The 16,086-nt window shown below is 43.1% G+C and overlaps 1 protein-coding gene across 1 annotated transcript in view; it reads right to left on the reverse strand.

The window, feature by feature from the left end:
* Positions 1–599: 599 nt before the first annotated feature.
* UBALD2 (UBA like domain containing 2) overlaps positions 600–16,086 on the reverse strand; it is a 32,887-nt gene continuing 17,400 nt past the window's right edge. The window contains exon 3 of the mRNA XM_048487568.1: positions 600–2,470. Within this exon, the coding sequence (XP_048343525.1) occupies positions 2,150–2,470 (321 nt within the window). The 3' untranslated portion in view covers positions 600–2,149. The remainder of the gene's footprint in view (positions 2,471–16,086) is intronic.

Genomic DNA, 16,086 nt, shown 5'->3' on the forward strand with positions numbered 1-16,086 from the left:
TTCCTGATTCTTCCCTCTCACTGCAGACTTTTAACTCCCCACCCCCATAGTGTTGGGGTGGGTGGGAGGGGGCTGTTCCTAGGAGCAGCATTTGGGGGCCTTTTGGACAGAAAGGAGGAGAAGCAAGGCATTCTTTACTGTCAGCCGAGATTTTCTGAAGGATCAAAGCCAAGATCTGCTTCTGAATAGCTGCAACTTAATGGACAACTTTTATTAATGCTGAAAAAGGAAAAATGATGGGGTTAATGTCCCTTTTCACCTTCATTAGGAAGCAATTCTGAATGAATGCAAATATCAACAACTCCATATATTTCATTCATTTTACTTTTTATGTGGGCCAACAAATAATGCATGATTTAGTCAAGGGGGGGGGGGGGGAAGAGAGACAACAGCAGATTTGTGGAAGGGAAGGGGAATATCGGTTTAGCCTTTTTAGCTTGGCAGGTACTATTCCGAAACTGGTTTGGCATTCACAATTTACAGACTTGTGTGTCTGGCTAATGTTCAGTGCTTATTTCTAGCTTTCCTATCCATCAAACTTCAGTAGCTTTAAAATACACAGCAGCAAAACCAGGTGGAAAAAAAGACAAGCACCAGAATTTTTAAAAAAGTGATTTTTAATTTTTAAATTAATAAAAAAACCTTCAACCTGTTTAAGCAAGATTCTGATTTTAAAATCTTAAAAAAAAAAGTCAAGCCACAGCTCTTCCATTGGATGTAAGGGAGCATCGGGATTCCTCGCTCAAAAGATCCAACCGCTGAGGAGGCTGATGTGTATTTAATGTATCATATTAAAATTTAAATGACCTCCCTTCCAGCTTAGCCTCCATATATGCTTAAACACTGTCCTTTTTAAAGGGAAACAACTTGAGTTGAAGAGGGACAAACATTCCCATAAACAAAAAGGAGGGCAAGAGAGGAGGAAGAGACGTAATTCCATGGTAAAGTACAAAATGTGGCTAATTTAAGCTATTCGAGGCACGCCTGCTGCAGCCATCAAAAAAGTTTCAACAGGCCAGAACTGGGGAAGAGAGTTTAAACCCAACACAAGAGCACCCCAAACAACCCGTCTTGTGTTCCTGTTATTGATCTGCCCACGCAGAGGCAGGAGGAGTTTGCTGTCAAAATGATTTATTTAGAGTGCATGTGCATGCCTGCAATGACCCCCGTCCAAGGAGGCAGAGCTATGCGCTTGCATTTCTTTGCATGTACATCACCATGTCCAGAACTCCACATGCTGCTCAAAGAGGGGAGCCCCAACAGTATGCCTTATAGCAGAGAATTTCTATCATATTCCATTACTTCTTGTCAGGCTCCTGTGGGCTACAGGAAAGTTCTAGAAAGCACACCCCACACAAGACCCTCATAGAAAAGATCTGTTGTCCCCAGTCAGGATGTGGCGTGGGGGCTGGGTTCCTTCAGCAGGTTATGGCCCTGCTCAGTAGGCTCTTTGAAGTACCTCTGCTTCACCAGGTATTTCTCCCCACATTACTCCTGGCCTTCATTTGTAACAAAGGCAGCCACGATTTGAGGCGTGTGGTTTCCTTCAGCAAGAGGCTTCCAAAGGTCCCTCAACGATCTCATTTGCTACAGGCAATCTCCCCACAACTGGGAGCCAAAAGTTAAAAAAAAAACAAAAAACAAAAACTCAGGAGGCCAAAGAAGGTGGGGGGCGAGGGGGGGGGGGGAAGAGAATCCACTTGAGCCCTGCCCCCTCCACACACATACCACCCTGCACAAATCTATCTCAGCCACTGCTCTTTCCAAACAGTGTTCTTAGAATCCCACCTGGATCTCAGCAATTCTGTTGCTTTCATTCGTGATGTATATACATTAGATATATTTATATATTTATATATTATAGTTATATATATATTTTTCTTTTAAAAAAGAGAAGACTAGTTATTAACTCTCCTGAAGGGGTGGGGGAAGGGGAAAAAAAGAGGACCACGGGGGGGGGATGGTGATGACATCCCAACAGTTTTTTAAAAAAGGAAACAAAATGGAAAAAAATCCCCACAACTATAAAATATTCCAGTGCGATCTTCAGGAAAATACCCCCACCCTTCCCTGGTGCCCCTCCGGATCTGCAATATCATCATTCCTTCCCACCCACCCCAACTTCTCCCCCATTCTAAAATATTAAGTCTTATCTCTGGCCATCCATTGCCGTCATTGCTTTCTGCTGGGGGGGCCCTTGCTGAGAAACAGGAGGCCACATAGGCTGCTGATGGTGGAGGTGATGGTGGAGGTTGTGACTAGTGGGTGACGAAGGAGGGATCCAGGCTGGTTGATGGTTTGGAGGCGAAGAAGCCCAGAAAGGACTAAAGCTACCCGGAGGAGAACAGGCCATAGACGTGATGGGGCTGTTGCTGCTCTGGAGGTTCTCTGAAGTCCGCAGCTTGGAAAACATAGCAAGAGCATCTGGGAAGTTAGGCGGGGTGGCTGGGGTATTGCTGGGTGTGCACATCTGGAAGAGAAAAAATATATACCAGAATTATAGCTCTGAATGTATCACTTTGTCAGCACATTATTAATATACTAGTTCGGTTGTGTTTAGCTTAAATTTCAGCTGTCAGCCTCTCCAGTACTAATCCCACAAAGGGATGGACAACCATAATCCTAGGTCGGTGGTTTGGTTCAGTGAGAGGTTTTGGAAGTCCTCTAAACATTACAGGCACCTGCTCACAACTAGGAGCCACAGGAGCAGCAGGCAACAAAAGATGAATCCTCATATTGCTGGATACTGTGCTATTACAACGGTTTGTAACTAGACAGGTGTAACGAAAAGGCCACTTATATATAAGTTCTACTTTCTGCGCTGCCACCAATAATATTTTTCCTTATATAGCCCACTCAATACTGATTTTCCACAAGGTCACCACCCTGACTGGGGAACACAGACACACAGACAAAAATACTAATGACTGGAAAGGTTTTAAAAGGTGAACAAAACTGAAACGTTTATTTGCTGGCTTTCACAAAGGCTTCTCAGGTAAACTGGAGAGGTTTAACGCTTGTTGGTTTTAGAGAGAGAGTTTGTTCTAGCTTAACGGTTACAGAGAAATATTGTTTTTAAACTGAACGGTTTCAGGCACTTCACTTAAGATGTTACTTCACAGACCCTAGATGGTCTCTGTTCCACACACCCCTTTCTCGTTCATATACCCCCAAGTCTAAGTCTGGTAGGACTGGCACACACTAGCCACCTACCCTCTCAGTCCCCTACTCAGGCCTAAAATGCCCCCTTTCGGACTGGACTTCTGATGACTGGGTTTAGAACAGGGGATGAACAGACTATGTCTGGGCAGGCTAGCTGCCAGGCACCTGAGCGGCGGTTCACACTCCACCAAGACTCAGGGCCTTCCACACACTCCCTCAAGCTTCCTCAGCTTGAGTCAGAATCCTTCTCTTGTCAGAGCTGACAGACTGCCCAACTCTGCTCTGCTCTCTGACAGACTCCGAACAGCCCTCCACTCTCCTCTCAGTGCTCTAAGCCCACTGGCTCCCCCTAGCTCTTGCCAAACGTTACTGGACCTTTTTCAGCCAATCAGGTCGGTTCTCTCCTTGTGGAGCCTTTTTTTCTTTTTCTGGCTGTTGCTAAGGCCTTCTCCCTTTGGCCTGCTGTACACCAGCCCTTCAGGGTGGGGCAAGTTCGTTACAACAGGCTTGTCCACAAAAGAAAATCTAGTTGTGAATAACTTGTGAATCTAGTTGTGAATATGAAGCAATGATAGCACAACATCAAATGCATGGATGCAGGAAAAGATTAAAGGAAGGAGATTCTGATACCCGGCTATGCACCCATCCCAAATCCAATCCAATATCTCCACTGCAGCTCCCAAGAATGTTCAAAGGGCTATTAAGGACACCTAATCCAATTGAGTGACCTGGAGTGCTGATTGCCTTGTGTCCCATTCAAGGCCCCTTCCCACACACACAATGCCAATAAGCTTCTTGCTATGGTGTCAGAGGATTTGCTGTTCTCAAGAACAAGATCAGTTACCAAAGTCCACTTCTTGCCAAATAAAGGGGAGCACACACTGGGTCCTCCTACTTGGAAGTGAGAGGCATGGCATCTCTTGCTGCTGGCAAACGGGCTTACATTTGTGACTGGACAGATTTACAGCTGGAAGATTTATGCCCAAGGGCTTTGGTGGCTTCCATTTGCACCACTGGAGGATTTACACATGTGGATGGGCTACATGTTATGCTTCCTTAGTGGGACAAACAGCAGCTCCCCAGAATTGTGTCAGGTTGGGAAGTTGTGCCGGGGGGTGGAACTCTGTGGTGTCACTGGGAAATTGTGCTGACGGGGAAATATAAGGTCCCAATCCTTGCTACAGTGATCCATGCAATGGTCACCTCCAGACTAGATTACTGTAACTCGTTCTATGCAGGGCTGCCCTTGATCCTGATCCGGAAGCTCCAGCTGGTCCAAAATGCAACTATGTGGGTCCTCTGGGATACTGTGGAGGGCCCATATTTGACTGGTGCTTTATGAGCCGCATTGGCTCCAGGTGGAGTACTGGATCCATGACAAAACTCTAGTGCTAACATTTAGAGCCCTAAACGGTCTGGGATCAGGATATCTGTAAGACTGCTTCTCCCCATAGAACCTTTGAGAACTTTACACACTCAATATCCAGCTCTTCTCAACTAGAGCCAGCGCTTTTTCAGCCCTCATGAAATGCTCCGTCAAGACCATCCGTCAAGGGCCCTGTGAGACTTATCTCAATTTCGCCCGCCCTATAAAACAGAGCTATTCCACCAGGCCTATAGTTGAGGACAGCGACAGAAAGTAAAAGGCCCATCTTGGCTAGCTTCCCGACTTCCCCTCCCCGCTTTTCCTTGTTTTTTATTAAAACAGGGGAAGGGTGCAGTAAGTTGTTCTAGTCTTGGTTGAGTTTTCAGTGCCATCTGTATATATTGGCTGGAGGGAGCCGAGTATTAAATGCAATATGGTGCATGGGACCATGGTGCACTTGAAGAGCACTGAACTCTAGAGCATCTCTCTTGAGCTAGCCTGGGGAAGATCCCCAAGGGAAACGTACCATCTTGCCTGAAGTGCAAGATCAGCAATCACCTGCCTGAAAGCCGCTACGTGAAAGCATCTTGCCACCTTCCACTGCCTTCTCAACAAACCTTGCTGTTGTTCCAGGTATCAGAGCTTTGTATTCAATAGTAGGAAGCTGAGCAGCTTCCCTTTTAACAGACATGCAGGAAGGAATCTGTAAACTGGCACCAATCTATGGACCAGCCATTAAACCAACCAACCAACCAACCAACCAACCCACCCACCCACCCACTCACTCTCTCTCTCTCTCTCCTTTTCCTTAGAACAGTAAGAGCAACTTGTCCCCATCATCAGAAAGCAACACAGATAGAGGTTGCCTATAAAAGAAGGAAGGAACTTCTACTGCAGGAAAACTCAAGCATGAATTAACAAGATCTGAACCCTATACCACCACAAGGCACTCTACCTGAACTTGTTAAAAAAGAGAAAAGAACCGGCTACAATTTCCCAATGATAACAAAAGCAAGGATTAGATGGCTGCTTCCCAGAGTGCTGTGATCCTAGTCCTGTTGTCCCGTCCTCCTTGACAACTCCTCAGTGGATTCTGCCATTTAAGCCAGACAGAAGTACAGCTGACTCTGCAATCCAGAGTCTAAGCCTACACTGAAAAATAGCATACAGAAGTTAACATGCAGTCAGAGAAAACACTTCATAGTGGTTAGAGTGTTAGACTAAGACCTGGGACAACCAGGTTTGACTTCCCCTTGTGCCCCGGAAGCTTGCCGAGTGACCCTGAGTCCATCACAAACCACTCTGGGTCCCTGTTACAGAAAAAAGCAAAATAACAAGCAAAAATAAAGCACCTTAATTCAAGCTTGAATTACATTAACCCTTGATTAACAAACTCAATGAAAAAATTCCGAAGTGCAATTAATTTGCAAATTACACTTTCAATTGAGCCACCCAAAATTCTCCACTTTTTGCATAATTTCCATCAAACCAAAGAACCAGAAACTGTATTGTTCATGGGAAGCCCCATCTACAGTTAATAACATCTCCTTGTCTCATACCATTATATTTTCCACTGTGAAAGATGGCCTCTTTTTACAGAGTCTAGCATGACAAATAGAACATTGGACTTGCATCATTAATCAAGCACAAGGCTCAACTTTCTGAGGAACTCCTAGACTTGCCTGCTACTGTCCTCTTATCCCAGGTGCATCATTACCACCACCGCCCCCCGCCGCCTTGCTGCTCACTAGATCTGAAAGCAAAATTATGTTTGGAGAGTGGAGGGTAAAAAAGCCCCACTGCTGAAGTCAAGGAAGGAGACAGTCTTCAGAACTATATCATGCAGGCTACCTGCAAGATATGATATTCGGGGTACATATACGAATTGTCCCTAACTATATGTCTGCCTCTTATGCAATTCCTTTGCCTGCTTCACCATCCCAAAATGCATAAAAATGAATGATTTTTTTAAAATTAACAATTGGATTTTAAAAAATTAATTTGGGATTTTAAAATTCAAATCTTTTCTTTAAATAAAAAGTGTTGAGGAAAAATTGTATTTAAGATGGGTTATAGTCCAAAGGCTATATATACATCATGAAATAAGGACTAATTTTAAAATTATGTAGCACAAGACCATATTCTTGCAAGCTTTAATATTTTTTTTTGTAAATGAATTCCATTAATCCATTCTCAATGTCATACTCTCCCTGAGGTTTCTTCTGTAAGATTATTTTGGGACATTTTTTTTTATCTGGAGGATACCACACACGCTTGGTTTTGCAGTTCTCAAAACTGAATTTGTGTCTACAGAGATAACGTGCCTCTTCTTCACAGCAAAAATGTTGTAAAATAAACATACAGAGTTGCACAAAGGACATTAATTCAATTGTTCTTTTCCAAATTTATGTATACAGAATCAACCCCCTACCTCTGAACTGTTAAGTTTCAAGAAATTCAATGAATAGAAGATTGTTTGAGGGAAACAGATCTGCAAAAGGAACCAAGTGTGAGGTGAGACAGGAAAGCAGGGAAAATGAATGTGACACCTTTTGAGTACAATACTCTACAAGCCTTGGGGTCTTTGTGTGTATAAAGTTTATATTTTTCTCTCCCTGGAGCAGAAAATCTATAATGGCAGCAGCTCAAAAAACAGACCCAGTTTGGGAATATTTTAATGAAGTTGTTTGAACTATGGATAAGGCTGTCACACATGCAAAATGCAAACACTGCAACAAAAAAATGCAAGACCTGGTGGCCCAAATGAAACTTCACAATAATTTCATAATTATCTTCATATTTCCAATAGTATAACCAACTCAGCAATGTTTGATATAACTGTAAACCTAACCCAAAAAGGTTTATTCTAAAAATGAAATCTTCACCTGGTTGTAAATAAGATTATACTAGCAAGAATGAATCTATGTAGAAAATCATGATTTAAATCAAATCCACCCTGTGCCATCCTGTAGTAAGTTTGCCCCAAAACTCTGTCAAATCCTCGTTTCACCACAAAATAGTCCAATTTAATTAGGGTAGAAACATTAATTCTAGTGAAGTGAACAACTGCAACAGCTAGTCTCCTGCTGCTATGCAGTATCTTAAGGATACACCATATTGGATAGTTTTATCCATGATGAGCCACTACTAGGCTCATGAACAGAAAGTTGGGGGAAGTTGCCAGGTCCCAGAGAAGTATTCACATAAATCATTAAACGGATTGGCCTGAATCCCTGGAGATTTCTTCAGATGAAAAGACTGATTTTTCCTAAATCTCCCCTCCCTACATTGCAGCGCTCTAACTCTCCTCACACATTGCTCTTGAAGGAACACTTGCCTCCTGAAGAATAGCTTTTTGGGTTTTAGCAAGGAAGCACAGGGGAAGTGAGGAAGCTGCTTCCCATAGACAGAAAATCCTTCTGTCCACAGAAACCATTAGTGGATCCAATTCACAAGACACAGTTCAATTACACATTCATACTCTCAAACTGGACACATGGGAGAATGCTTCTATAAGTGGTACCAGTGGCGTATCTACCTAGGGACAAGGGGTACCCCTTGTCCCCGGGCGCCACTCTTCTGGTCACCTGGGGGGCGCAGAATCGGCCCCCCACCTGACCAGGAAGTCCTGCTGCCTCGTCATTTTCGCGTGCTTCGACCCCTTCCCTGCCAGTTGAGGCACGCAAAAACGAGGCAGCAAGACTTCCTGCTGCCTCCAAGTGCTCTCAACCCCACCCTGGACACCCTGGGAGCCCAGCTGGCAGAGGGAGTCTGGAGGGGGAGGTGGGCACCCTAGACCTTGCCCATGTCCATGGTGACATGGGCGGGGTTGAGGGCAGTGGGGGATGGAGCCTGGGGCATCAGGGGTGGAGCCTGGGGGCATCCTGGAGACAATTTGTCTCCGGGCGCCGTTTACCCCCGGTACGCCTCTGAGTGGTACACACTGTCAATTACCCATCAGTGCTCTGGCATGTGGCAGGACCAGAAGTGCGTTGGGACAAGAAATCTTGTCCCGACGCACTTCCTCTTTGGGGCGCACTGAGACAGGAGGCGAATCGGGAAGAGATTTCTTGTCCGAATGTACTTCCTCTTGCTCCAGACGGTCTTCTTGCTTTCCGTGGGGAAAGAGAGAGCATTTCGGGTGCAACTTTTTGCACCAGAGCAGGAAGAGGGTGGGGAACAGCCAGCCATGGATAACTAGCCAGGAGTGCTGACAAACTGTAGTTGGATTACTGTTCACCTATCCTGAAGTAATTAACCTGGGATAAAAAGACACCGAACATAAGAACATGTTTCTATCAACATTCAATGAAAACAGGGAGAATTCATTCTACTGCGCTTACAAAAGAACTGCCTTGAGCATATTAAAGGTCAACTAGCCGAAACGTCTGAATTTCAGAATCGTGATTCTTGTCTGTTTCAACGATTGGAAACAGAAATAGATGGTAACATCTTTTTCTGGCTCAATTATTTCAACATAAAAGCTTATTGTGAATGTTTCTTCCCCATTCTACTCCCCCTGCCAGTCATTCATTCTGCATCAGATACTCATCTCAAATTATTTTTGTTTTCATATTTTAGGTACATGACCCAGGATTCTTTTAAGAGGATCTTGCATGCATGTGACCTTATTGGCTTGTTACAAAGTACTTCAGAACACTGTGTGGTTCCAAGCACAATCCAGGCTTTTCTTGTCTCTCAGGTAAGTATCTAAATCCTTCAAAATGCTTTCACTCTCTCTTGTAGGACCTGAAAGCTGAGAGTCCTCATTAGAGATTCAGCCACTTTAAGCATCAACTAGGAAGTCAGGTGTCCCATCCCTATGCTTGCTGTTGTGAAATGCCCTGGAGCAACCCACAGGTTTGTGTACAGCTTTCCCTTCTGGGCAGAATTCAGATGGGCCGCTCCTACACACCTACTATTAAGTGTGTTTATTTTGATGAGGGAACCCTTTAGTAAGAGTATGTACATACACGCCTTCCCTTTCCCAATGCTGAGGCTTGCATCAAATATTTCTAAAAAGTTACAGTTCCACAGACTTTTAATAGAAGAGGAAGTAGCGGACAGTTTTCTAGGTAAAAAAAGTACTCAGTTTCATTTTGTGTAGTCAACTGTACAAGGGTTGGTTGAGTGGGTGGGTGGGGGAGGCATAAGCAGGGATTACCTCAAAATATGGTACCAGTGCACCATTAAGTTTCTTCACTGTAAAATAAAGGAAGTTTAAATAAATTAGTTGAGTCATATACTTGCCAATCTGGAAAATTCTCTTACAAACAGTACAATCCTATGCAGAATTAGTCCAGAGTTGCTAAATCAACGGTCTTAAATTTGAGTAACACAGCATAGAATGGCAGTGCTGGTAGAACACTGGGTGTGTTGCCTCACTTCCCCCACCTCCAAATACAAACAGCATTCGCCCCATCATTTATGCAATCCTTTCCTTACACCAGGGATTATCCTTACCTCAGGAGTTGTGATACTTCACAAAATGCCTTAAAGAGTGTGTGTGTGTGGGGGGGGAGTATGTAAATTAGTCTCCACACCTCAATTCAAAATGGATTAAAAACAACAGAATTTACTTCTCAACAGCATCTCAACTTAACACAACTGTTTCTCCACACTGTTCTTTCTTCAGACTAGGAGAAAATCATGCAACTATTAAAGGAATTTATACATATTTATTTCACTTCATGACCACACATAGGGAAGTAAGTCCAAGGCAATTGTGATTTCCTATAATAGAGAAAACTGACAAGGCGCACTGGAAAGCATGTTAGTTTTCCTGCACAGAAGCAGTTATTTAAATGCTTGATGTATTTAAGGACTACTTCATTTTTCTAAGCCATGCTGAGAACGAAACAGAATGCATATACTTAAACTTAAGGTACGGATTTCGCTAAGAAAAATGGTATGAATGGGGATGTAGTTTCTCTCTATACCAGGGGTGTTCAACTCTGGTGCTTCAGATCTTCATGGACCACAATTTCAGATGTTCATGGACTACAATTCCCGAATTGTAGTCCATGAACATCCGAAATGCCAGAGTTGGACACCCCGCTCTATAACATTTAAGTATTTGTCTGTCACATGGAACATGTTAGGCTCCTTCTGTGACATCCCTATAGTGGAACTCTTTCCAAATGTGAAATTCAAGTCATCATTTAAAATTGCTACATGGGCCAACAAACCATAGATTTCCAAGTCAGAGATGTCAACAAGGGCTATCTTTACACTTAAATCAAAGAGATAAGGGAGCGTTACTCATTCACTTAATAAAATAAATGGAAAGTCATGATTTTAAATCCAGAATTCATGAAAAAGTCATGTCTGACGATGCTTTCAGTCTGAAGGTTTTTTTTGAGAGCATGCAATATTATGGTTAGGGTACACAGTGGGTACTCGTCTAGTAGTGATTACATGGAAGCTAGACATGTTAGTGTATTGAAGTCAGCGTGGTCTGTTTTGTTCCTTCTCATTTTCTGTACATAAGAACACATATGTGGTCCCAACTAACGTTTTAACATAGTGTGTCTAAGGCCGCATATCATGACACAGATCGGGCCGGTGTATACTTACCATGAAAGGTCCTTCTCCTCTGAAGACAGGAGGAAATTTGTATGGGTGATTCCCAGCCCATTGGTCAGGGATGCAGGAATTAAAATCTTGAACTTCCTGGCTTCTTTGGGGGAAATCATTCCCTTTCAGTTTGGACAACTTTGCAAGCAGTCTGCTCACTATCCAGATGAGACTGCTATGACCTTTATTATTAAAGCTTTGCAGATTTGAATGATGTAAGAATGATGTATTGTCGAAGGCTTTCACAGCCAGATTCAACTGGTTGTTGTGGGTTTTCAGGCCTGTGTGGCCGTGGTCTGGTGGATCTTGTTCCTAACGTTTCGCCTGCATCTGTGGCTAACATCTTCAAAGGTGTATCGCAGAGGGAAGTCTGTTACACACTGTGTCCAGTGAGAAGGGAATGTTTCAGTGGCGTCTATATTGTCCATGTCCTAGTAACCAATCAGTAAGTGGGTGGAACTTGCTATGCAAAGGTGTGCTTGATAGTATTATATTGCTGGCAGGGGTTTTCAGTCCAGGGAGTGATTCTCATTTGCATTCCCTGCAGTAGCAACAGTCTTAGTGAATGTAAACCCTGTGTCTGGATGGAGTCCATTGTCCATGAACCCAGAATGCCCTTGGCCTTTGATTTTGGTGTTTTTTATTACTGGTAGCCAAGTTCTGTTAATTTTGTTAATTCCTAATGTGGTCAAATTGGAGTTTATTCCCCTAACAGGGTTGCACAAGAAACACTTCTTTTTCAAGACAAATTCTGGAATTCTTTCCCATCTTGTACCTCATTTCTAATTTTTTTTTTCTGTTCTGGTCAAAAAGGTAAATTGGCTAGAATACTGTAGGCAAGAAGACTATTTTGAAAAAGGAAATTTCAAACCTACACAACCTTAGTTTATACAACTTTTATTTTAAAAATTGAGAAGTGACACCACATATATGGTATGACCACAAGGGCTATACACATGCTTTGATCACTTAGTACCCTACAGCCAACAAAACACTGATGTTCCTTCTTCAACCCTCAGATGCCTATGCTTCCAGACCTATTTTAATCTGAGACTCTGATCAGGCTTGCTGGTTAGAGCAGTATCAGTACCTACCTTAGATCTCACATGGGCAATGCTGTAAAAATTCATACTGAATGGAAGCAGATCTACGTACTAAACAATGAAACAACTGGGATTTAAATAAATTTACCTGCAAATGTGGAAAGTCATAAGTATTGTGTGCCAAAAGGCTTCGAACTAGCAAAAAATTTGAATTCAGGCTGGTGTACCATGGGGTAGGGTGGTAGAATCCACAATGTTGTATTCATACTGGTCTAAAAAAGCAATGCTAGGCCAAGATAAAAATCGGTAGGATTTAAAAGCTTGCATTAAATATTTTAAACACCATTTATGCCCTAATAAAGATGCTTCCAATTTGCATACCTCTCACACAATAAATTTTCACTAAATTTAGACTCTTTAGGGCACAACATGTTTTTGGTACATAGACCTTGCTCTGTTGCTCCAACACAAAGCGCCCATTCCTTTTCTATGAAATGTGTCATTACAAAACACAAAAACACCACAGCCAGCCCAACTTAACAGAGAATGTGTGCTGTGGGGGGAAGGGAAGGAGAATTCATATTTACTTTAAAATTTCTATCTCACAAAGCACAGCAGTTTAAACACAGATATACTCTGCTGTTTCCCTGGTGAACACTTTGGTCCCGGTGGTAAGTGACCATTTGAAAAGAATGTGGAATAAAAAAACTAGAGAACAGACCAAGGGGAGGGTGAGAAACAAGCATCAATGTGGCCAATTCAGGCGGAGAACATGGCTGCCCCTCTCAAGTAAGCAGGGCCTCACATTCACTGTATCCCAGTGACCTAGCAGCGTTTCCACAACAAATAGGAGCGTTACAAAACTAGCAATAAGCTTTTGCTCTGACTGGGTTACATCGGATCTCTATTCACCTCCACCCCAGGGCAAGGGTCTTTCCAAGGGTCTTATAACACAACTTGGTGAAACCCAATACTAACTTAGAGGTAAACTATAAATAATTATTGAAAGTTGTAAAAAGATTTTTAAAATAATGCAACAAGTAAGAATATGTATGAATACAATAAATGGAGCACAGTTAGAAGACAAGTGTCTTTATTCTTGATTCCTCGGAACAGTAAAATATAATACTAATAGCAACACATGCATTGCTAAAAAGGCTTTATTTTGAATCCAGTTGGCTTTTTCACTCCGTCACAACCCATTTCCCAATTTACTACAGCCCATTTCTAACAGATTTTGCCCATGCAACTCCCACGATCCCCAGCACAGCATTTTGGGGCAGTCAAGAGGAGACATCTCTGTACTTTCCTTTCTCACCAGCTTTGAAAAGTTGGTTGGATCCAACCATATGATTTAGCTTTTATTTACAGTTTTTAAGAGCCCCAGCTATCTCACAAGCCAACCTTTGATATTTATTTGCAATCCAGGGGATTTAAAAAGCTAAATATAAAAGATACATACTGTCACCAAGGACCAAGCTCGAGGGCCAATTCATATACCACTAACTTCTTCTTTCTGACACTTTGGGGCTGCTGGGGTGAATTCAGGTGAGAACATACATGAATGCCAGGGGTGGGGGGAACACAGACCAGCTTAGAGTATAGGGGCACCAAGAAGAATCTGAAAGTCAGGTATGGAAAAAAAACCCCTGAAATATACAATCAAAAGTGGGGAAAACCAACCCGCAGCAGCCAGGTAACAGACTTCTTTGCACATCTCAAACAGTCTAAATTGCACTGTTTACACATGGATAAACTCACACACTGAAATTTAAATGCCCCTTTCCTGAAATTTATTTTAATGGCAAGCAAACTTGGGGGAAGCAACATGGGTGGAGGTGGGGTAGTCCGCAGACTTCTTTATAGCAGCCTAATGGTAAAAGGACAGATTTTGCAAGCAGGGTGATAAAACTGGCAACAGCTTCTGCTTTTCAGTTTAGACGCATCCCTATCAGCTAGTACCAGGCTGCTTCCTGTTCCCATCTCCAAACTAATTAAGCCAGCAGTTTGCAATATCGTGTAACCTCTGGAGAGGCCAGGACAAGAGACCACAGTGAATAGAGAAAAGCTGCTCCTTCATCTGCTTCTCCTCACTTCCTGGTAAGCTGTGACGATTCTGTGTAATCATTCTAATTTTAGCACTGTGCTCATACATACACACACACACACACACACACACACACACACACACACACACACACCCTGCTGCCACAGCACTCTGGAGCATGCCTTGCACTAAGGGCTTATGTTTTTCATACTTGATGTCACATCCGTTCTGCAGCTGGAGGTGGGGGAAAATCTAAGTGTCGAGACCAGCCCACAAGAGAAAGAACTGGATCACTCTGCGGTGCACAATGTATACATAAGGGGGAAATTTTTCTACTAAATGCTAGAAATGAAGAGGAGAACATGACTAACAGAAAACTAGATGGGTATTATAAAGTAACAGCTGCATGGGAACAAATGTGAAGGAAGAATAAATGGGGGGGGGGGGAGGATAATCAGTAGAAAAGTCCCTTTAGAAGCTTTCCATTTTAAGTAACAGCAAGTTATTTATTCTTCAGAATGTATGTTTTGGAGTTCCACTGGATCCCAGCCTGAAGATGGTGTCCACTGAACATGCTTCATAGAACTGCAATGCCCACAATTGGCCAAGATGTTCACATCTTTCATGTCTACAATGAGGAACCTTCTAAGGAAACCAGAACAGAGTGTACATTCCAGCTGATCCTGCCCCTTCCTCTACCATTTAGCGGCTCAGTTTGGAAAGCAGGGCAAAGACAGAGGAACTGCATTAAGGCTCCATGTGCAATGAGACTCAACATTCCTGCCTGTCCCAATTTAAAAGAAAAGAACACTTGAATGCAAATAACATTCAAAAACAGAAGCTTGCAGAATAACAAGGCTTGGGAAACCAGACTGCTTTGGCCTCACAGGAACCATCAAGCCCAACTGCTCACAAGGGACAAGGACACTCCCCAGCAATTCACTTCCACCCTCACTGCAGGGGAATGGTGGTGGGAGAGAACACAAGTTCTGGATGCTCGGCATGTATTTCACAATCTCACACAGTGGTGTCTGGAGACTGTGATCAAAAGGATGGCAGCAAACTGGTTGAATCTAAATCCAAACAAGTCAGAGAAGATGCTGAGAGGGTGCCCTCAAGTCTTGAAAAGAGCCAGCTTGTGTCTGTGATTGATGGGGCTGCAATTTCCCCAGCTATCTGATTAACAAGGGACTACAGTTGCTAGGGGTACTGACTTGGCAGGTCCTGTGATTCCACGGGAAAGAAGGAATGGTACCATGCCAATAGATGCTTCTGTAATCTCAAGGATCAACTATAGTAACATATACTGGGGTGGGGGTCCTCACCACCTATTCTGAAGCAGCAATTAGTGCAAAACGTAGATGCCCATCTGACCCCAGAAGGGCTGCAAGTGACTTGCAATATATCAATTTTGCCATATGCTACCATGAAGTCAGACCTAAGTGAACATGAACATAAAATCTCTTAGCAACCTTAGACTCATATCTGCTTTCCCTATAACAACCCTCTTGCCAGATAAATTCTTAAAATCAGATCCTACTTTTGATTCTGTCACTGCCAGAAGCTAACCGCAGGACTTTATTAGGGATGGCCCCCAAGATATCTATCTCCTATGGCAGTGGTTCCCAGTGGTTTCACTCACATACCCTTTGGCAACCCATTTCCCTAAAACTGTAACCCCATATTAGCAAAGCCATTACATAGTTTTTTTCATGTACCTCAAATGCTCTGGCACGTATCCCAGGTTGGGAAGCACTGCCCTGTGGTATAGAGAGCTGTAAATCATTCTCTGCCTTTAGCAATATGTATCCTTTTCAGCAACTGCTTGGTTTGGCTAGTCCGAAATTGTGCCGAGTGATCCTTGTTGCCTGTGGAACTTGTTTTCAGTGTTG

This window comes from Sphaerodactylus townsendi, linkage group LG03, assembly GCF_021028975.2.
Source record: "Sphaerodactylus townsendi isolate TG3544 linkage group LG03, MPM_Stown_v2.3, whole genome shotgun sequence".
Classification (NCBI taxonomy): Eukaryota; Metazoa; Chordata; class Lepidosauria; order Squamata; family Sphaerodactylidae; genus Sphaerodactylus; species Sphaerodactylus townsendi.